Below are 23,105 nucleotides of genomic sequence, written 5' to 3' on the forward strand. Positions count from 1 at the left end.
ATTAATGTTTATTCCCTTAACTTGATAAAATATGCATACTTCAAACACAAATCCTTCAGATTACTTAATTAGGAAACATTAGAGGTGTTCTAAATAAAGCCAGGAGCTAAGCAGAGATGTGCACTGTCTCTAAAACTATTTAAAATTTTGTAGGTATTATTAGCTGGCCCAATTAAATAAGTGGCAGCAATTAGAGGCATAAGAATTGGAAAGAAAAAGGCAAACCTGTCTTTATTTGTATACGATATGATGATATGGAAATAACAAACGAATGAATGGAAAAACTACTATAAACAATACATGAATTTAGTAAATTTAGTAAAGTGGCAGGATATAATATTAACATACAGAAATCAACAGCCTTCATTTAAAAGAACAACAGTAAGTAAGAATACATAATAAAAGATAAGACCCCACGCCAAGAGCAAAAAATAAAAAAAATATATCTGAGCATAAATATAACAAAAAACGTGCAAAATCTACATGAGGAAAACTATAAAACAGTCCTTTAAGGTGTGGAGCAGACTTGATAGAATGGAAAGATTGCCCATGATCTGGGACAGGAAGAAGTGTGTGTGGTACCAATAACCACAGGCAGAGCCAAAGGCAATGACAAATGGGGAAAAATAACTGCAACTTACATCATAAAGGGCTAATATTCCTAACACACAAAAAGTGCCCAGAATTTGAGTGAAAAATAATGACAACTTGAAAATGGCCTTTATATACATAGAATCAGGTTCAACCTCACTCGTCAAACGGAAATGCAAATTAAAACCACACTGAGTTATCATTTGGCACCCAACAGATTGGCAAATATCCAGAAGTTTGACAACCTGTTTTGTGGTGACCACATGGTGAAAGAGACACCTATGTACATTACTGGTCAACAGTCAAAAAGGTTCAGGGAATATGGAGTAAACAGAAACTATTAAATAGAGCCACCAGGAAGCAATTGTCCAAACCTAGACTGTAGAACATTCTGCAAGACAAAAGACTCACTTTCCCAATGGATCAATGACATGGAAAATTTTTTTGCGGGGCATGTGGGGCTGAGACCTAAAGGATTTAAAGAGACTTAAATGAGATTTTAAAATATAACAAATACACTTTGTACAGCTTCTTTGAGTCCTGATTCAAAGAAGCTAACTGTAAAAGAATATATTTTAGACACCTGGGGAATTATGAATATGGATGGGGTGTTAGCCTACATTAAGGAATTATTGTTAATTGTGCTAGATGCAATATGTAAAAACAAAGGTTTTGTCAGTCAGCGATGCATAAGAAGTTGTCTCTGAAATAACCTGATTTCTCAGATTTGCTTTAAAATGAATTAGAACTGGGCAAATACTGATAACTGTTGATGCTGAGTTAGAGGGATTCATTACAACTATAATCTCTACTTTTGTGTAAATTTTTAAAGTTCCATAATAAAAAGTTTTTAAAAAGTTAAGAGTGAAAAAAGTAGTGCATTGACTGTGAACCCCCTCTTTTAAAGATAGCACACAATGAATTGTTGTAAAGAGAAGCAAAAAAATTGACCCAATAACTATATCTTAAGCATCATCTTGTTAAAGTCTTGAAGCCCTTATACAAAATAAGGCCCTTCATCATCAAAATCACCTCACTTGAGATGCCGATACAGCCAGTAAAAGAAAAGGCTAGGATTTGAGTCAAATCGGTCACTTGTCAGACCCTAACACCCATTCTGCTGTTTCATTATACCACTGTCTCTCTAAATAGTACAATTTGAAATACTTTAAAGACAGCATCATCTACATATTTTTAATGAAGGTTAAAATATAAATAAATAAAAATCCTCTGTGAAGGTTGGGGTTACAAAAGAAAGAGATATCCCAGGACAGAAATTTTCTTCCTTTTCTTTTTCTTTTCCTTTTCCTTTTATTTATTTATTTATTGTCTCCCAACGGTGCCGATTTCATGTTACACATTTCTTGTGTTACAGTCCTGGAATTCCTTTCCATTTCAAGTCCTTTCTTTTTCCCTCTTAATATGTTCAGAATGCCTCACGCGAATGACATCCGGCTGATTACCATCGCACGGCAAATTTATCACATGACGTTTATTCTGCGTTCCATGAACCAACAGGTGCCTCCCTGGGCTAGGTGGCGTGCTCACCCCGTAGGTGGCATGAAAGACCCTCCTCTGGCCTTCACGAAGTCAGCAGTGGGGCCATCTAGCTCCTTCTCAGATATTCCAAGACTTTGTGCCTTACACAATTGACTTCACTATTTAATTATTCTTAATGTATTATATTTTCACCAACATCTGGAGTTATACCCTTTTTAAAAAGACTTCAATATCGATAAAATAAAGAGACGTTTTGTTTGACTGAAATTAATGTGAAAGCATTAAACTGACTTAGATTTTCAATGCACTTTGGTTTTTAGCTTAAATAACACGGAAACACTCACCTTGACAATCCCCCGGATGTGCATTTTTGCTATCATCTCTGCCGTGTAGAGAAACATCAACAGGGTGTCCAGGGCGAAGGTCACGTATTGCAGAGGAGGGTAGTGTTCGAAGGTCATGGGCGTGTTCATGCAGACAGAAATGACGCTGATGATGGCACAGATGCGCAGCAGAGAATGAACACACTGCAGAGATGGTCCAGAGTTACTATCTTGATGCCATGAAATATCCTAAACTTGTGTTATGAACCATGCTATTTGGAAAACGTAATAGCGAGATGGAAATATTTCACCAGTAGGGAGAAAAGGAAGAAGGAAACTAACACGTTAAATACTTGTAACGTACTAAATGTTTTCACGTATTTTACATCCCTTAATTCTCAAAGCAGCCTAATTTCCATATGAAAACACTAAGACTCAGGAAGGTTAGGGGGCTTGTCTGTGGCCCTGCATTAATAAAAGCGAAAGCTTCGATGTGAACCAGGTCAGGCTACCCCAATGGCTCTGATACTTACCAGGGCATAAGGCCATAATATAGGGAGATTCTGATTCAATCAAAATATGTATTGATAGAAAAGTGATATGCTATTACTTTCATAGGTTTTTATGTATTATGAGCACCTAGAAACGGGGACCATATTTATTGTAACTTCCTGGAATCTAGCACAGTGGCCTATCCTAGTAGACCTCAAATGCTTCTTAAAATAAATTGATACATATTCCATAAGAAGGGTTTTCTTTCTATTTTATCTTATATGTAACACCCTTGTATAAAAATATATCTTAAAATCTGCTCTCATCCTATATTTTCAAAGCTTAATAATAAATGGACTTTCCTCTTTACTTTGGAGAACATGTTTTATAAAAATTTAGCCCAGATATCTCTCCTAAAATGCCAAAAAATAAGTTTGTGTGCAATTCTGGCAGTGCACGTGCTGTTTGAAGACTTGCCTTAACCCCAACCTATAGAAGTGGGAATTAAAAAGATAAATGTGTGTGTATACATCTGTATATGTGTAGGACATAAAATTACTCATGTATAACATCTTATATGAAAACTAATACCTAGGATAAAAAATATTAATGCATTTGCATGCTAAACCTACACAATTTATATTGCTAGCTAATCAGTTAGTACACAATTCTTAAACGTAATTTCAATGTGTTATTTATTGACTGCCCTGTATATATATATGCAGTCACATTAATCCTTTAATATACTCCCCCTGAAAGAAGATGTTTTAGTTTCATAGTAGATGGTTCTGTAGCTACACAAGCTAGCAAGCACCCACAATGAGAAACAGAAAAATTGTCAGAACTTTGAGGAGACTCAGACCCTTGTAGGCTGGTGAGTGGGTTATAATATTAATGACAGTTGTAATATTTGCATGAAGACATAATGCTGCTAATTCCATACCATATAAGTCACTGATGATTAACTTTAAAAGTTGATGTTCTTTTCATGGCAATTAGGAAGTGCTTCAATGAACATCAGTGTGTAAATTTAGCCCCATCTGGGCCTCCAACACAAAGGATCTAATTACACAAGAGTTTCAAAAGATGGGTTCTCCCACAACAAAACTGTCGTGAATTTAAAGAATAAATTCTCATTAAGCATTAATCATTCTAGTTAGTGTTTACACGCCTACCTCTATAAAACTACCTTCTTCAGAAGTTCTCAGAAAGCTCTGTGTGTGGTGGATACTAAGAAAAAGTTAGCGACTGCTTTATTGTCTATTCCGTTCAAACTCTCTAGACGTGAATGGAAGACCTACTATGTGTCAGAAATTATGCTGGGCTCTGAGGACACACAAATGGAAACAACACAGTTTTGACTCATCACTACTTTCAGTCTGATATGCATAACATAGATATTTATATACAATATCATTTCTACTTACATATAAAGTAGGAGAAGTGGAAAGAGAAGAGGTTCATTCCATCTGTGGTGGGGGAGGGTCAAAGGAGGAAACTCAGAGTGGATGGGGGCAGGGGTCACATCTGAGCCAACCTTCATGGGTGAGGGGGATGTGACTCATCTGAGCTGCTGGGAAAGGGTCTCCGGGCAAAGGAAACAATGTGAACTGGCTGAACATCTCGGAGGAGCAGGAAGCCACCGACAAGTGAACAGAGTGTGTGTAGATGCAGGAAAGGGCAGTTGCTGAACAAGTTAGAACCACAATATAAAGAGCTTTGCATGTGATACTAACGCATTTTGATTTGCACTGTAGGTAACAGGGATGTTTCAATGATCGTAAAGCAGAAGGGTGACGTAAACAGACACGGAAATGTGGAAAGAAATGTGAGCAGGCAAGAAGCAGTCTTGAGGACAGATTAGACGGGAAAGGGCAGGGGGACCAAGGCCGATCATCTTTATCATGGTCAAGGTCAAGGGAAAGGCAAGCACTGCGAGAGTAGTGGTTCATTTCCTGAATTCAGCCCCTGCTGCTGGTTTGAGAAAGGAGTTTACACCACTCAGGATCCCACAGCTGAGCTTCCCAGCCCTGTGACTATGCCTTCCACCCCAGCTCTGGCTGCTAGACTGTCTCGTGTACAATGACACTTGGTGTAGCCAGGCTTCCCCTCAAGTTCCCATCAGCTTAATTAGGCAGAGAAGGTGACAAAATTCTTCAGAAACACTATCCACTATCTCATTAACCTTTCCGTGCAACTCAGAAGGAGACCTTTAATTCCAAACATCTGATTATCTTCTCAGGCCCCTGCATCATGAGAAGGTAAGGAAAGGAAGTCTGGTCGAACAGGTCCCTCACCTCGGTCTCCAGCTTTGGGTCAACCTGAGAAGTGGTATTAACTCTACATTTCGTGGCCCTGAGGGGAGGAGGGGGCGCCAGACCACCTCTCATGCCTTCCTCTGTGAATAACTCACAGCAGCACCTCATTATTTCATCGGGATTGTTCTCAACCTCCAGACTCCAAGACTCATCCACGTTCTACTGCAGTTCAGACATTTCAAAGCCAAAGCGACATGAGTTTTGAATTAAATGAATCAAATTTCCTTTATATCGGCGTGGGCCTCGCCACACTTCCGGAAAGAAACTTACTGGCTTGTTAATCCAGAGTATGTCTGCGTTGTCCGACAGAGATTCATCAGGACCAAAGTCAGTGACCGGCTGGGCCTCCACCCTGGAACTCTGCTTCCTTTTGAGCATGCTGAAGTTAGCTCTGGGGAGCAAGTTCAAAACCACAGTCTGCAAGAGGAAATGGAGAGTGTGTCAGTGCCCTAAACCATCCTTACCCTAACCACAAAAACAGTCTCCCACGCATGCCGAGGCATTTGTTAATTACACCCCTGTTCTATTGTACTGTATATAATCAATACATGCAGCTAGAAATTTTTAAAGGATGAGATAAAAGTTAATAAAAAAACTTGAATTTTTTTCTCTCAAGCCAACAGATCGTCTTGTGCACGTCATACAACATTCTGTGTGCTACTTCAGAGACCACTGGGGTCTAGATGAACTGGGGTAAAATAGCTTTGTCTCTTAGGGTTCACATATTAATACGAAATGGTTTGAGGTCTATGTTCATATACCTAGAGCTGTCTCCACTTAAAGGTGGTCTGTGCCAGAGCACAGCTGACCAATCCAGATAAACTACTCAGATCATTCTCAGAATTTTCCCCTGGGGTTAATTTAGTGTGACACTCACAGACAACATTTATTTCCAACAATATTTTGTCCTTGCCATAGTGGATAGGAGCCAGAGAGAATGGGGCAGAATCTACTCTAAATAAAGCGTTTTTTTCTTTTATGAATTTTGTAACTATATCAATTCTTCTACCAACCCTGAAGTAAACCCAAAGCATACTGAAGAGGGGTACGATGAAATGCCCACTTTCCACTTAGATTTCCACAATTCTGAGTCATCCCCATCTTGCTATACATGTCACCTCCCTTTAGCCATCTCTACCACCAGCCACAATCCAGCAGCTACACGTTGGGCCCTCAGGACACAAGTAGCAAATATAAGTGCAAAAATGTGGGAGGAGATACTGTAAAAGTAGGCGGTGCCTGATCACCCCTGCACCCACAGAGACTTCTCCTTTGATTAACACCTGCATTGAATCTTTTTGGGTTTTTTAAAATATTTATTTATTTGGTTGTGCCAGATCTTAGTTGCGGCTCACGGGCTCCTTAGCTGTGGCATATGAACTCTTAGTTGCAGCATGCATGTGGCATCTAGTCACCTGACCAGGGATCAAACCCAGGCCCCCTGCATTGGGAGCTCGAAGTCTTAACCACTGTGCCACCAGGGAAGTCCCTGGCTTGAGTCTTAAAGGAAGGAGAAGAGCTAACATTTTCTGGATATGAACTATGTTTGGGGCACTTAGCAATGATATTTAATTTTTACAACTGGTGGAAGAAAGGAAACATCTTGTCTTTTTATGCAAGCATGAGGAAGTCCAGTCTCGAGGCAGCAACCAAGGTCACCAAAGCAAACTTGAGGTTTTAAAAGAAGCTCTGACCACAAAGTCTGTGGTGTTCGTAGTAGACCCAACTGGTGCTGAGCAATGATTAGGAGAATTTCTAAAGGCAGGTAAGGGAAGGTAAAGGTCCTCCAGGCAGCACACAGCCATGGCGACGCCGAGTCAGGCAAATGCAGTAGTTCTATCCCCAGGAAGGTGCGCTGGCTCTGCTCTCTGCTGCTCCTTGGGGCTGGAGACAGAAACCTAACCAAGGTCAGAGAGTGCCAAGCAATCCTCGCGGGAGCAGGAGAAGAACAAGAATGTGTTTGCAGATTGTGTACATGTGTGCAACATTCACTGGGAAAGAGAACACGGAAGCTCAGGACCAATCGCCTTTGATCCGATTCCCTGTGTTCGAGCACCTACCTCTATGTCTGTTCTCCTTGATGCACCAAGGTAGGGGCATCTGCCTGGCCCTCTTATTCCCAGAAGAAATGAAGCTAATTGCCTTTAAGATGTGCTAGGTATTTCCAGGCTGCCTTGCCCTGAATATTGGATTTGAATATGGGTTTTGCAGGAGGCTGCACTAATTAATTTTATTTTACATAATTGTAGTTAGGGACTCTTGACATTGATATGTAAATATATGCAGAATATTCAAATTATGCTTGTTCTCAGATTTACTGTGTGTGTGGGGGAACATCTGGTGGCCTCAATTTAGGATGCTTCTTGAATGACAGTCTCCTATGTACCCAACAACTGGATACAGAATCTTTTAGAAATCCTTCAAGATTACACAACGCAAAGGAGGAAATAAAGAGAGGTTTTACAATGTAGTTCAAAGATGATACAAGAAAAATGTATAGGCCTAGCTACTAGCCATAATACCTTTCCACTGAGCCAGTGGAAGCTTATGAATGGCCATTTATTGGTCTGTGATCTGGCTGTAAGTTAAGGTCTCAAAAAAATTTGATGTATAAATGTGAAATCTTCACATATGAATTCCATGCACCTTGTATTACTAATATTCCATCTGGAGCAAAACCGATTTTTGATTATGGATTTGTTATCTTAGAGAAGTAGACATCCAGAATTTATTTTTTTTTTAAATCCCCACGACGGCTATATTTGAGCCCCCAAAACAGTGCAACTACAATGAATGACATTAGTTATCATCCACTTTCAAAATTTACCTAATACAAAAGTGTCACCAAATCAAACAGTGCCCAGGAAAACCTGGTTAATCCACATATATATTAAAACTCAACAAATATGTATTTATCAACAACTAGCTCCTAAATCACTGAACCTATAACTGATTTAATAATATTAAGTAAGTTCAAGTTACAAATATATGAAGAATCCAAAATTAATTTGAGGCAATTAATTGTAATCATTTTCCTTTATATACAGAAATATTGTCATACACATTCATTCATGTTGAATCAATATAACTGAGTACAGCAAACCTATTATTCCCCTGATAAAGACCAGGAGGAATATTTAAGTATCCTAGGTACGCTTATTATTTTGATGGGAAATTGCTTCTGTGTATCTTAGTCCTATCACTATCATGTACTTATAACACGATGCTTTTTTCTCTGTTTACAGAAGTGTCCTTCATAAGGCAGTGTGCTAAGTTTGACAAGCGGGGTTTTCAGTTGCTTTCTCATACTTATTAAAAGTAGCTGGTATTTAAATAGTTCAACAGTGGGTGGAGGCTGCACAGTTATAATATGTTCATTGGTGAATCTTTTACTTGGAAACAGCTAGTGGCAACTCAGGGAGAAAAGACACTTTGGTTCATGGCTCTCTTTTAAATGGTTAAAATCCAGTTTTGTAGTCCGTGACAGCAATATTTTACTTCCTCAGGTCACCCCAGCTCTCTCTGGACCAAAAGTAAATATATTCATTTTTCTTTAGCTGTGAGGTACTTGCAACCCTGTTGGTCTTTTCTTCTCCTTGGAACTCTCTTGGGTTTGCATTCGTCTTTTGAATCTTCCATCTTCTACATTATGGTTTCTAGCATGTCCTTTACCTGCTGTCCTGTGTGCCTGTCCTCTGTACTTAACCCCTCAAATGAGCATCTGTTCCCACAGTTTCCATCACCATCTGTTGATGGCCAGCAGCTCCTATTACTGAGTCATGTACCTACGTGGCTACTCCCTCAACTGTAGCCATGCCAACACCATCATCACTTGAAAATCAACAGGACAGGTGCTACCGGTCCGACATACTTCTACTTCACCCCTTCCTCTCAATTCCCAGATCCTACTGCCCTGAACTTTCCCAGTCCCCGCAGGCAGGTCTCCACACGTGCACAGATTCCCTCGTCACAGATCCTCACTGGTGACTTCTTTCCTCCTTCCTCACTCCACGTATGTCCAAGGCCCCTTTCCCTTTATCCCTATTACTAGAGCCCATTCCAGGCCATGGGACCTCAGGTCTGGATGGTCACAAACATCACCCCCTTTTTTTTTCCGGCCACGCTGTGCAGCTTGCAAGATCTTAGTCCCCCAACCAGGGATCGAACCTGGTCCGGGCAGTGAAAGCACAGATTGTAATCACTGGACCACCAGGGAATTCCTGACATCACCCTTTCTAATATGTCCTGTCTTTTATATTAGAATCAGCTTCCCAACACACTGAGATGGTCTTTCCTGTAACCCAGGCAACCTCCCCTTATCCTGTTTCCCATTCATTCATTCACACAGAAAATACTACAAATCCACTGCGGTACCAGGCACCGTGACATGTGATGGGAAGAGCAAGGCATTCCTGGAGCTTATTTAACCTTATGTTTCAAGGACACTGAGAGCCAGGGATTTTCACTTGCGTTTCTTTCATACTCACACCCACACACTCCACTTGAGTCGGGCAAACACCCCGTTGCCTGCCATCCTCCAACTTTTCTCAGCTGCTTCAGCACCTTTTTCCAGCTGTATCCCCTCTGTCGTCTGCTGCCAATTCCACATCGGTGCTCCCTATTCCCTACTTTAACTCACAAAGGGTTTTTGTCTCTACATGTGATTTGTTTGTTACACCTGAAAGATTTGATGTTTGGGAATAAAAATGTAGACGAGAGAAACATACCACTCCAGCAGACTTACAGCATCTATTTTATTCTAAAAAGCCCCCAAGGAAGACAGAAGTCACTGATTTATTTCTAGTCATTAGGTGTTATTACAACTGGCGACACATCGAAATCAACAACTCGTCTTCTGGTCATTTATGTGCACAAACTCTGGGGTCTTTTCAAGTTCAAGTGGAATCATTTAGCTACTGTCCCATCCAAGATACACATACATTTAAGGGTGGGCTTTTATCTCACTGCCGTCACAATTTGGGAAGGAAACTAAGAAAACAAAATGTTCAATAATATCCCTCCAACTTCACTCCCCAAGCTTTACTTCTTTGTCTTTGGCGGAGCGGCCTTCATTGCCAGCCAAGGTTTTTCATTCATTCATGCTTACATAAATGCATTCATTAAAAAAAAAATCATCCAAACCATCGTGTTAGGTGATGTGGATTCAGCAGTAGCAAAACACGCCTGGTCTCGTTCCTCCTGGAATTCCTGAATGCCCCATGTTCCTGACACGGCAGACACACTTAGTTTAAAAGCAGAGGAGATAATTAAAGGTGAGCCTCTGACCACTCTGCCCTCATTCTGCAACCTCCACCTGCTGGTTTTCTTATTCTTTCACTACCTCGTCGCTAGCTCCACATCACCTCCTATTGAATAGTTGATCCCCAGTGTGCCTCTGTATCTGTGCTACCAGACACAACGAGATTCACAAACAAGCCAGGACAGCCGACCAACTGGTCCCTTCCTAGACCTCAGATACCTAAACCTTACATTAAACTAGAAGAAAATCATTTTATTTTAATTTTATTCTCATTCCACAAAAATTTTGTGGTAGGAAAATTAGAAATATAAAAACAAAACGAGAAACAAAGTGAGAACCATCAGGAATTCTAGGCACTCAACTATATTGGCAAAGTATTTGTTGAGTGCATACGTTGCGCCAGCCACGAGGCGAAGTGCCGCAGCAGAGCTATAATCAAATATGCTCTCTCTCCTCCTGAAATTTCCTTTAGCTGGAGTGCTTACTCTCCAATGGGATACGGAGTATATCTTTTTTTAAAAATTTATTTGGCCACGCCGCACGTCATGCCTGCAGGATCTTAGTTCCCAGACCCGGGATTGAACCTGTGCCCCCTGCAGTGGAAGCACAGTCTTAACCACTGGACCACCAGGGAAGTCTGGAGTGTATCTCTTTTAGTATCTTCTTTTCCATATACTGTTATGTTTTCCATGCATATATTTATTTTTAAGTATTTGTGCTTAAACGTTGTTTTGTAACCAGCTTTTTTTTTTTTCATCTAGCAGTATCCTGTGAAATCTTTCTCTGTCAATAAATATGCAGGCACAGAACCCTAACTATTAATAAATACCACCTTCAAACATCTGTCCTTCCTTGCCTTTCTGGTCTCCTAAGCTCATTTACAACCTTACATGTGCAAGGCCTTACTGGGCAAACAGATACAAGCATATCTTCTAGCTTAAGCACCAATGTTGAATTTGTTGTTGAGAAAGGTATCACCCACATATTTTGGGAGACAACTGAATTCGATGTTATCAATTTTTTTGATGTGGGCATTACAAACAATTCTTATTTCAATGTTTCTATGTCTCCTTTTTTTTTTTTTTTTTTTTTTTTTTTGTGGTACGCGGGCCTCTCACTGTTGTGGCCTCTCCCGTTGCGGAGCACAGGTTCCGGACGCACAGGCTCAGTGGCCGTGGCTCACGGGCCTAGCCGCTCCACGGCATGTGGGATCTTCCCGGACCGGGGCACGAACCCGTGTCCCCTGCATCGGCAGGTGGGCTCTCAACCACTGCGCCACCAGGGAAGCCCCTCCCTCTTTTTTTAAATGGCCACAGAACCCCAAACAACAAACCACCCTGTGTATCTCCATTGGAACAAGAAGAGTTTCCTGCCTTTCCCCATATGCCTGGTGTATGCATATTAAAAGCTTCCACTGTACTTCAGCGCATCATAATAACAAGGTGAAGACCAAAGGGGATGCTTATTCCTCAAGCTGGAGCTGACAAATGTCATTGGTTCTTAAAGTTAGACTGTCTGTTTTTGTCTGGCCAAATTTTCTGCCTGACAGAGGACATGTCCATTCAGAACAAATGAATACACAATCATAACATTTTATGCCGTGGTTTTAAATTAGGAGGAAAAGCCCACTATTTCTGTCTTGTTTTCTGTTACCCCAAATCCTTCTGCCCCGCCTCACACTTAACCTACACTGGCCCTTCCTCCATCTCCCGGGTACCCTGGAGCCTCCGAGCCTGGGGTGACTGCACCTCTCTCTGCCCAGCTGAGTGTCCTGTCTCCCAATCTCGAGGGTCTGAAACTTGTCCTCTAGTTCTCCAAGCCCAGATCAACTCAGTGCTCAGCTCTGAGCAGCGAGGACGGGTGTCCCGTGCTGCCTGGGCACCCTGCACCTCCCTCCACGAGCCCGCCTCTTACAGCCTTGACAGCCTGGCACATGGTGCTTTCCCAGGCTGGGCCCCAGCGACCCCGGGGTTTCCTGTTCAGTGATGCTCTGCCGCTGGATCTTAACAAGCAACAGTGCTTAAGGGAAAGTGATACAGGTCGAATGTGATGTAAAACTGAAGAGATACTCCCTAGTCTGAATGCGTTATAAAAAGGAAAACAATCCTCAATTACACACACACACACACACACACACACACAGAAATCTACCAAAAAACCCAGAAAAAGGAGATGAAATGCTTTGGAAGACACAGAAATTCCCCTTGGTAAAGTAGTGAGCTCATCAGTTGATTTCCTCCCAAATTAAGCTGACCGCCATGTAAAAGACTCCTTCCCACACAGATGTTTACTGAGGGCTTCTCCTGTGCCAGGCCTGGTTCTAAGCATGTCATATATCATGTCATTCGAGTCTTACAAGAACCACTTCACAGATCAAGAAACTTAGGTACAGAGATGAGCCAGGATATGAACCAAGACAAAGTGATACACAGAACTATTAAATCAAAAATTGAGTACATTATAAAATAGATAATAAAAAGAAAACGACTTTTCAACATTTTTTCTTTTTATTTTTAAAGCGTGATTTAAAAAAAAAATATTTATTTATTTATTTGGTTGCACTGGGTCGTAGTTGCGGCTCGCGAACTCTGAGTTGCGCGATCTAGTTCCCTGACCAGGGATCGAACCCAGGCCCCACTGCATTGGGAGCTCGGAGGCCTAACCACTGCGCCACTAGGGAAGTCCCTCAACACTTTCTAAACATACAACCTTGTAATTCTAAACTGTCTTAGCATTGATTATTGTTTGCAAAAATACTACAGACATTCTCCTCTCTTAAAACTGAATCCATTTTTGTATTATATGAGTCATATTACAGTTATTCCAGCCACACATTTATAAAAATGTGTCGATTCTTTTTTCTAGTAAGAAATCATCAAACGCCTCATCAGATCTATCTAAATGTCACTTTCAGATAGCTGAAGTTATTATGCATGTACCCAGCCTTTTTCCTTCAGGATGAATCCTAGAAATAGTCTATTATGCTTTTATCATCTTTTGTCTAAATTGTGGGGGAAAAAAACCACATAAAGAAGCATTTACTAACTTCCATCTGATAATCTTACATCATGTAGTAAAGAGACAGCTGTCTTAACTTCCTAAGGATGACAGATTTCTTCATTTCTTAGAGTTAGTTTTAGTCTCATAAATTCTTGACCAAATGTGCTGAGAACATGAAAAATAGAAAACAGATCTGACTTATGATACATGGGTAAAAGAGTGTATGTTTTTCTGCAGAGATTATATTAGGGCAGAAAGAAGAGCTTTATTGAGAGAAGTCCTTCTGTCATAGTCAAAATGCAAAGCTCAGGGCACTGTCAGGGTTGTGATTCTGTTTTGTAATGTTCTTTGTTCTTCTAGCAAGGAAAATCCAGACTAAATAGGAGCTACCAATCAGAAGTTAGCAAGTGGTAGCTGTTTATTCAACAAAAGAACCGTTTAATCTAAAAGTTTCTCATAATAATGTGTTTGGCCATCCCAAGAAATGGTACACTTCTTTCCGGATATTCTCAGAGAGAATGACTACACACACATCGTGCAGTTTGCAGAAAGGACTTCTATCCCATCTGGGAGTTTGCAATAGATTATCTCCCAAGAGACTTCCAATGATAAAATTTCTTAACACACTCTTGAAGCTGCTCATAATTTTATGCATTTTATCAACTCAGGGTAGCATGGTGGTCTGTAAATTACTGTACATAATTTTAGAAGAGAATCAAGCTTAAGCATTATGCACTTTTTTTTTTTACTTGAAAGATGAGAGCAAACATTTATCAAAAGCTGGCTCTGTGCCAGGCACTATTCCAAGGTCGTAATACCTCTTTGATGTAGTTTTTAGTATTACCCCCTTTGTGCAGATTAAAAGTCTGAGGCAAGCTTGCCCAGATCCACATGAACTGGAAGCAAGTTTAGAACCCAGGGAGTCCATTTTGTTGGGAGAACAGAGGTAGGGGAGGGAGGGAGAGAATGGGCAGAGAATTTGACTTACTTTTTAACTTCAAGAACTTTTGTACAATTCAAATGTTTTGCAACAGTGGTGAATTTCATTGTAATTTCTTTAAGACAAGTAAAATATGGAAATCATCAGTTTTTAAGCATAAACAAATGACACCTGACATTTGCTGAGGATTTATCATGTGTGAGGCTAAGAGCTTTGAGTGGATTATCTCATCAACTGCTCCCCACGCCCGGATAAACAGGTGTCTCCGTTATTCCTCTTTTACAGATGACAATTAAGTTCAGAGAACGTGAGTGCCTTACCCAAGGTCACTTTCTGACCTTTACCCCCATGATATTCAGTTGTCCTTGTCTTTCAACCTGACCTTTCCAGGGCTTTGTGAAGAGAACTTTCTCTTTCCCCAGCGAACAGAGATGGGGAGTCTCCAAGTTCTGGCCTCTCCCAGGTCTGAGTAGTGAAACTAAATTAGAGCACGGCAGCACCTAGACTGCAATGCCCCGGGGCAAGTGTCTCCTGTTCCCAAAGTACCCTTTGCTCTTGAAACTTAATTGGCCCAATGCGATGCATCTTTTCTTCTAATTGGTTCCTAGTGGTTGGAGGAAAGGCAGGCAGCTGCCTGAGTTCTAGGTCAGCCTTAGCAACAGCAGAGCACATCACTTAGCAGGCAAACTAAAACATCGTTAAAACCGGACCCCAGATCCCAGCAGCAATCTCTCTTTCTGTATCTCTCTGCCTCTCTCTCTCCAAATGCACTTTTCATTTGGGTGCTTTCTCGTCTACGTCTTGGCCTTAGCTAAATCGGGATGCAGCCCTGCAAAAACAGTGTTACATGCGTGGTCCAGTCTCAGCAGGATAGCAAGAGCCACCCAAGATGGGCCACCAAACAGAGCAAGCGAAACATTTAAAGCGCCACCTCCAACCGCAGGCTCTTCTCTCGTTTCCTTTTGTCAACACACTGATTAAAAACAGAAAATGGTTCCCCACTTTTTATACTGACTCTACTTCCTAAATCGCAAAGAAAAGCAGCATATTTTTTTTCTAGTTCTTTCTACAAATACTTCAAAACAGTCTCATTACTTCCTCAAAGATTCAGTTCTGTTTCATTTTTCATTGTGAAAATTGAATTTTCTATGACCTTTAAAAATCACTAGATTTGGGCTTCCCTGGTGGCGCAGTGGTTGAGAGTCTGCCTGCCGATGCAGGGGACAAGGGTTTGTGCCCCGGTCCAGGAAGATCCCACGTGCCGCAGAGCAGCTGGGCCCGTGAGCCATGGCCGCTGAGCCTGCGTGTCCAGAGCCTGTGCTCCGCAACGGGAGAGGCCACAACAGTGAGAGGCCTGCGTACCGCAAAAAAAAAAAAAAAAAAAAAAAAAAAATCACTAGATTTGGTAAAGGAATTCAGGATAGACTATGATGTCCCAACACCACTGCACCCTGCATGCCAAACTAAAACAGCCCATCAGTAGGAGAGGGTTAGAAGTTGTATTTGTCTCCTAAATCACTGTATTGATTACAAAATGAGGCAATCAGCTCACACATGTAGGCTGACCAGCCTCTTTCCAACCTCTCTACTCAGAAAATTCAGTCAATCCTTTTAACAAGCCCTAGCCTTTCACCCCAAGTTTAGAAAGGATATGCATTTTTAATTTTGTGAGTTATTTTGGGTACAAGGTAGGTGTAAGAAATTTTTAAGAAAAGAGTATCAGAGTTAAAAATCACCACAGGCTGATGGTATAATTTTTTTAGAAAGGTCCAGTTTCCTCCAGGTCGTGGCAGAAGTTTCATGGGTTTTCATCATCCAATGACGGGCATATTATTTTAAGAAACTGCTACTATCATTTAAATATTATGAAAGATCAGAAAAGGAGATTGTCTCTTTTTATTGTAGTTAATTAAAGTTGTAATGAATTTGCAATGGTTGGACAAAGAAGATGGATGGTTAAAACGGTGGTTTTCAAAACTTTTCCATACAGTAGTTAAATAGTATGAAAAGGAGCTATCTATTTATGTATGTGTGTGGTTGTTTAATTTTGTAATATGGATTCACAAAATTTGGACAGTGGTGAATGTTTTAAAATAGTAGTTTCCAAAGATGGTTAACTTCTGAATCATTAGGGAGGTTTGTAAACACCCTCAACCATGGGCATCTTCCACCTCAGACATACTAAAACAGAACCTTGCAGGGTAAAGTATGGGAAATGATGTTTTAAAAAAACACTCCCCAGGTGATTCTTAACACACTCTCCCAGTGCTGGAGATATGGAACTCAAGAGATAGTGATGGAACCACTGGTCTAGATGCTCAGAAGAGCATTTTGACACTACAGAAATTATAGGTGATAGTCAAGACTGGTTATTGGGGGAAAAAATACGAGAGACTAGTATAAATAATAAAGGTAAAATAGAAATCTGAGACAAAAATTTTGATCTATAACTGAATGTATATAAAGTATATTCTAAGTTTTCCTCAGAGAACTTCAGAATTTTCCACAAAAATATATTTGATCTATTTAAATATATTTGAAATATATTTGAATATATTTGATATACAAGAATACATTTTTGTCTTATGAGAAGACAACTAAGAAATTTGGTTTTTCCTTGACTTTTCTACCATAATTTTCTAGTCTAGAATATGGCTATTCATTTCTTGAAAGGAACAAAGCAAAAACAATTTGTCTAGTTGAACTAACTAGCTTTTAACATTGCTTTCAATTTTTACTTAATAAAAAGTAGAAAATTGTTTTGAGGCTCCCCAGAGTTTAAAATTTCTTTTCTCCACAAAGTATTGACATATGGAATTGAGAGAAATGGAAAGACTAATCCAACAAGCTCTAGTTCTGAACATTTAACTTCCCTATTTACACTATTTATCTTATTCTCTGAGCTTCAGCTCCTGGGAGGAATAGCCAAGGAAGTTTCCATACTTGAATTACCTTTTTTTTACCCCAGGCAAATTTTATAACATATACTCAATAGTATTTTAAGCCATCACTGACTTATCTTGTCTGATACAAATTTGTATCTTGTCTGACACAGGCCTCCATAATTTGTACTTTTCAGAAATAATAAGTAATTTAAAAAAATCCTTCCTTTACTCCAAATGTGATATGTGAAGCTGATCTCCTGTGGATTTCATAATAACAATAAAGAACTAATAAAAAAATAAAGAAGCAAAGGATTTAACCTGCAGATACAGTTAACTGAAAGATAAAGAAGTGATTCACTGTTCTACCTAGGCATTACAAATAGGAGGAAAAATGCCCACAATCACCCAAACTTGAGGTCCTGGATTCATTCCTCACCCACCCCTCCCTTTCATTCTGTTGGTTCAGCCACCAAGTTCTGTTAGCATTTGTTCTATTGATAAATCACCATCCAGCTCTCCTTTTCCATTCTTGTAGTCTGGGGTCAGTTACCCATCCTTAGAGTTTCATGCCCAGTTTCTCCAACACCTTCCTTCATTGGCCCCCATTCTTATTTTTCTCCTTCTTGACCTCATTCTTAGTTCTTGGCACACTGATGCCTCCTATAGATAGCTATACATTAATAGGCCTTAAAGACTGGAATGCTGGGCTTTATTTTTTTTCCATCAGATCTAAAACTTTTCTATTTCATCATGAATTCATTCATGTTTTTAAACATTCTGCTCTTTTTTCACCTCTCTAGTTCTTTTCTGTTGTTTTCTTTACTTCCTAAGCTGAAATGCTGCTTCCTTATCCCATCGTAGGTCATAGAGCTTTTGAGGAAATACTACATCTAAGGACCATGTTGCCCAAAATGAATACACACAAGAATAATTTTGGCTATCTACACTATAATGCCATGATAATTAGTAGATGTATTATATATAGAAAGCTTGTAATTATAACTTTATTAAAGATAGCAACTTTTATTATTATAAGGTCCTTTTTCCTCATTTAATTCTTTTTTGAACTATTCTGTTTTTACATACTTCTACCTCACCTTTTATTTCTTTTGGTAGCAGGTGCCTAATATGTATTTCTTCATCTTTTTTATATTTCATTTTGATCCGTACTAGTATTGTAAGAGAACAATCTTCTGCTATTTTTCAGAATTACACACTTTCAGTATTTTACTGATCCTTTAATTTTGGAGGAGGAGAATGAAGCTAGTCTAAATTTTCCCTTGTGAATAGTTTTTTTCAACTTGATAAAAATACTGATGGAATATTTTCCTTTTTTTATTTTTCAAATTCAAAGTGTTCACCAGGCTAGATCTACACGTGGGCTACTTTTAATTAATTTTTCCTGGTCCATGATAACCCATCTTCATCTGAATATCTTTCCATCTAAAACAAAATAATTATTATATTTCCCTTAGAACAAGGCCTGTGTTCCATTTGCTCTGTTCTCCCCATCAGGAAGAGCACTTATTTGTGTGTCTGTGTTGGCTGTCTTCCACATATGGCATCCTTGCCCCAAACAAAGTCCTCTTTTCATCTCCTTCCTTTGCATAACCGGAGGTAAGTCTCACTCTTGATCTCTGCATAAATGATTCCCTTGGCTGCAGTGTTCTGACTTCTCATACTTCTAATTCTCCTGGACTCCCTCCCCGGAACCCCGTCTCCTGCCCCAACCTCTGGACTCACAGGGTCAGTCCCTGTCATCTGAGCACATTCTATTTGGTGTGGCTGCCCTTGCCCTGGGGTCTCATGGAGAAACTGCCTCAGAAGTCAATGAATTCCGTCTTACCAATAGAATGCTCCACCTTTAACCTTCACCCCTTCACATTAAGGGCTTCTGCAGAAGCTCTGTTACTTATTTTTTGTACAAATCTCTGAGAAAGGGAATTGTGACCTGAACCTTAGTTTTACCCATCAGTTTCATGAGCCCAGTTCCATCGGTACTGAATCTACAAGAAATGCCTTAGGGTTGACAGCCTAGGAACAAACGGTCTTCTTCTCTCTGTACCTTTAGGGCACAGATTTCTCATTATATAAATTCCTTTGATCATTTATTTGAAGTCTGAGTAGGAAAGCAAAAAGCAGAATTAGACACCTGAGCTCAAAAATCACTTTTTCCTAAAAGACCTCGCATTTACTTACTCTTTTTATTCAGCTTTACAACTTTTATAGCATTCCTACTTTGATTTTACTCTAAGAGGTATACTTTATCAGCTGGATTTCAGATGAATTTGTTAAAGGTCAAGTCTTTATATAGTGCAAAGGTCATAAATCCAAGATATTTTCTCTTCTATTATTCCTGTAAAAGAGGGAAGATGATCCACAAATACTAAAAAGAAGGCAGATTTACCTCAGAAAGCATATAAATCATCTTATTCAGAATTATAACCTTTAGAAAGTCAACTTGGAGCTATGTACATATCCATAACCTATAATATGTATTTCCATAAATTTATATATAATATATATCTATTTAATTTAGATAATCCATTTTTTCCAGGAATACCACTGTTTGGAATTTATCATGAAAAATAATAACTTCCAATAGAAATAAATCCCTATACTCTAACTATCTATCAGGACATTATGATGATGAAAAGCTGGAAACAGCAAATATCCCATGATAGAGTTATAGCCATGTTAAGTGAGCCTATATTCATAGGGCATAGTCTTATATAGCCATTTATAATTTTTTAAGAAAGAAAATTGTATAGAAACATGAAAAATACTTATGACAAATAATAAATGGAAAAAACAGCATAAAAAATGTACAACACATGACCACAGCTACACAAACGTCATATAGTCTTTAAAATACACAGATAGTACAATCTTTTGTATTAGGTTACTGGGACTATGGTTGTTTATTCTCTTTTCACAATCATTTCTGTCATTTCTTTCATATCTAATTATTTTTAAATTGAAAGGATTAATTTTAAAATGTTAAAAGTTTGCACACAACGAGTTTTGAAGGTGTAAAAACTTCTTGCGCAAGTCCTTGAGACAGGTAAGAATCATATAACATGACAACCTCCAAAGTGTTGATACGGGGAGGGGGGCAATTTATAGTTTGTTTAGACTGAAGGTCATAGTTTCCAAATCAAAACTAGAAACTAGGCTATCTCGTTGTCTCTCCACTTGATTGCATATTTGTCTTTCCTGACAGATTCATAAGTCCTGGTCTATCTCTTTTCCTTATTGAAACTCCAGCTCCTAGCCCAGCGCCTGGTTTACATTGGGATACAATGTTATGGGGAGATGTTTTGTTTTTTTTTTCTTCACAAACTTGCGACTCTTCCCCTGGGGTATATTCACATAGCCATGAAAATTCTAAAATGATCACAGCATCATTGATAAAGGATGAAACAAATATGTACATGCCTGCCCAAGTGTACACACACATATACACACTCACAATGGACGCAGGAAAGAGAAGAGAAGCAAATGGAACTCATTTCAAAGAAATGCCCTACCCAAAGAAGAAGAAAAAAATGGTACCCAAAACTCCAATTCTCTAAACCGCAAGCAAATGCTACGATTTCAAGTCGATATTTTTTCTTTTACAAGTGTAATATTTTTCCTCTTTGGACTATGTCATAGCTAAAGTTGACCACCATTTCACACGGCGTGTCTTCAACTTTTGCAGAGCTCCTAGTACGGTTACCATCTACTCTGCCAAAATGTCACATCTTCTATGAACTCCAAGTGGGTCCAACCAGCCTGTTCACTTTTTCATTTTTCTCTCAAACTTGACTTTTCCTTCACTCTGGTTTTAGCAACAGCCAGATCAAATATACTAGAGATGAATGGAAAATCCAACATCAAAGGCCCACAGAACGAAAGCGCACCAATTAGGAAATACATTTTTGCTGTTTTTGTAGAGGATTGAGAAGCCATGATTTTTATTTAGAACTGTCGAAACTTAATCTTTGAATGTTAAAAAAAAAACACCATTCCTGCTCTATATCTGCCTTGCGGATAACTGCCATAGGCCAACCTCTCCTCTCCTATTTAATTTCAAGTCACAGTTGTAGCTATGAAAATATGAATCATAATTTTTTTAAAAAATAGCCACCCGTTACTTCCTGATCCCTATTAAAGGTCTTCGCCAAACCGGACCTCCTCGTACACAAACTCTCACCGCCAGGGCAATCCAGGCCTAGCTGATGCCTGTACAAACATGAGATTAAAAACACATCCTTCCGAGGCCTGAACCTGAGTGTGTCTGAACACGCATCCTTGATCGTATATTCCCTGAACAATTATGCCTAAAATTGAAAGATTTACCCTATGATATTTCAAGCATTTATCAGGACCTGCGTTTAGACTTATCACGCTACCCTGAAAGAGGAAAATCTGAGTCCGAGAGACACAGCCCTGCTCAGGGTTCTGGGCCCGCCTTGAGTTTCCAGCCAGGAGACCCACACCGGTCTCTTAAGGGCTCAATGACAAAACGGTGTGGCTCTGGCAGGACCCTGCTTTGCTCGCCGTGTGGCCACCCTAATGACAGCCACTCAAACAGGCCAATTCATAAAAGAAGGGATGTGAAGCGCAGAGCGACGCGCAGGAGCCTGGCGGCGGGGTGGGCAAGGCCGGCCCGGAAACCTGCCGAGGCAGGCGGCCCTCACACCTGCGCGATGGCCCCGGGGAGCGCTGCGCATCCGCCTCAAGCCCGGGCACCTGGGCCCCGGGTGCCGGCGGGGCAGGCCGAGGTCTGGCGGCCCGGGGAATCCAGCGCGCATCCGAGGCCGGGGAAGGCGCACCCCGCGGCGGGGGCAGGGGAGCGCTTCGCGGCCGCCCGCGCCCATTCCCCGCGCAGCCCGGGGGGCGCTCGCTCCGCGCCCCGCTCCCGGCCCTCGCCCCCCGCCACGGCCCGTCTGGGCCGCCCGGCCGGGACCAGAGCGACCGGCGCGCCCCCCCGGGCCTCCGGCGGCCGTGACTAACCTGTAACCCCGGCGCTCAGAGCGGTCATGGTGCCACGGCGGCGGCGGCGGCGGCGGGCGGCAGACGGCGGCGGGCGGGGCGCGCACCCACCGCGGGGACGCGGCCCCTCACCTCCGCGGCTCCGGCGGCGCGCTCCACCCGGGATGCTGGGCCTGCGAGGGCGAGGGCGAGGGCGGGGGCGGGGGCGAGGGCGAGGGCGGGGGCGGGGGGGAGGGATTTTTTTCTTTCTGCCCTTTTTTTTTTTTTTTTTTTAAATCAGAGTTGGCTTTGCCGCAGGGGTTGGGATGCTGGAGGCACCCCGGGCTGAAGGGAGGAGACGGCAGAGGGGAGCGGGAAGGTCGGTGCCATCAGGTTCCTTGTCTCCGGCCGCCGCCACCGGCCCAGCCTCCCAGCAGCAGCAGCTGGGCTCTCCCCTACCAGCTGCTCCTCCTGTGCTCCCTGGTGTGCTCACCGAGCGCTCGTCGCGCACTCGGGATGGGCACACGTAGGGCCACGGCGGACAGGCGAGCGGGGCCCGTGTACGTGGAGTCTTGTCTTACTGGACCCAGTATCTGAGGATGCGGACTAGTTTCACCTTTGTGTATGAAACTGCTAAATCATGAGGGCATCGGTGACGTTGATCTCTTTTAAGCATGTTTACATTTTCTCTTAACATTAAAATCTTTCGTTATGTGCATGAGGCTGGATGCCCATTCAAAAAGTGGTCACCTCCAGGCGCTGTAAGGATACCCGGACAGGAAGCTGCACCTGATGTTTCCTGGGGCTCCCAGCGGAGCAGGTTTGCGGAAATCTTGG

At 41.2% G+C, this 23,105-nt stretch overlaps 1 protein-coding gene across 1 annotated transcript in view; it reads right to left on the reverse strand.

Moving 5' to 3' along the window:
* The window catches only part of NALCN (sodium leak channel, non-selective), a 261,820-nt gene extending 238,999 nt beyond the window's left edge, over positions 1–22,821 (reverse strand). The window contains exons 1-3 of the mRNA XM_081214587.1: positions 22,311–22,821; positions 5,495–5,641; positions 2,436–2,618 (exon numbers count right to left, since the gene is read on the reverse strand). Coding sequence (XP_081070713.1) covers positions 2,436–2,618; positions 5,495–5,602 — 291 coding nt within the window. The 5' untranslated portion in view covers positions 5,603–5,641; positions 22,311–22,821. The remainder of the gene's footprint in view (positions 1–2,435; positions 2,619–5,494; positions 5,642–22,310) is intronic.
* Between the last annotated feature and the right edge of the window lie 284 nt (positions 22,822–23,105).

Source organism: Mesoplodon bidens, assembly GCF_964165515.1.
Source record: "Mesoplodon bidens genome assembly, chromosome: 17".
NCBI lineage: Eukaryota > Metazoa > Chordata > Mammalia > Artiodactyla > Ziphiidae > Mesoplodon > Mesoplodon bidens.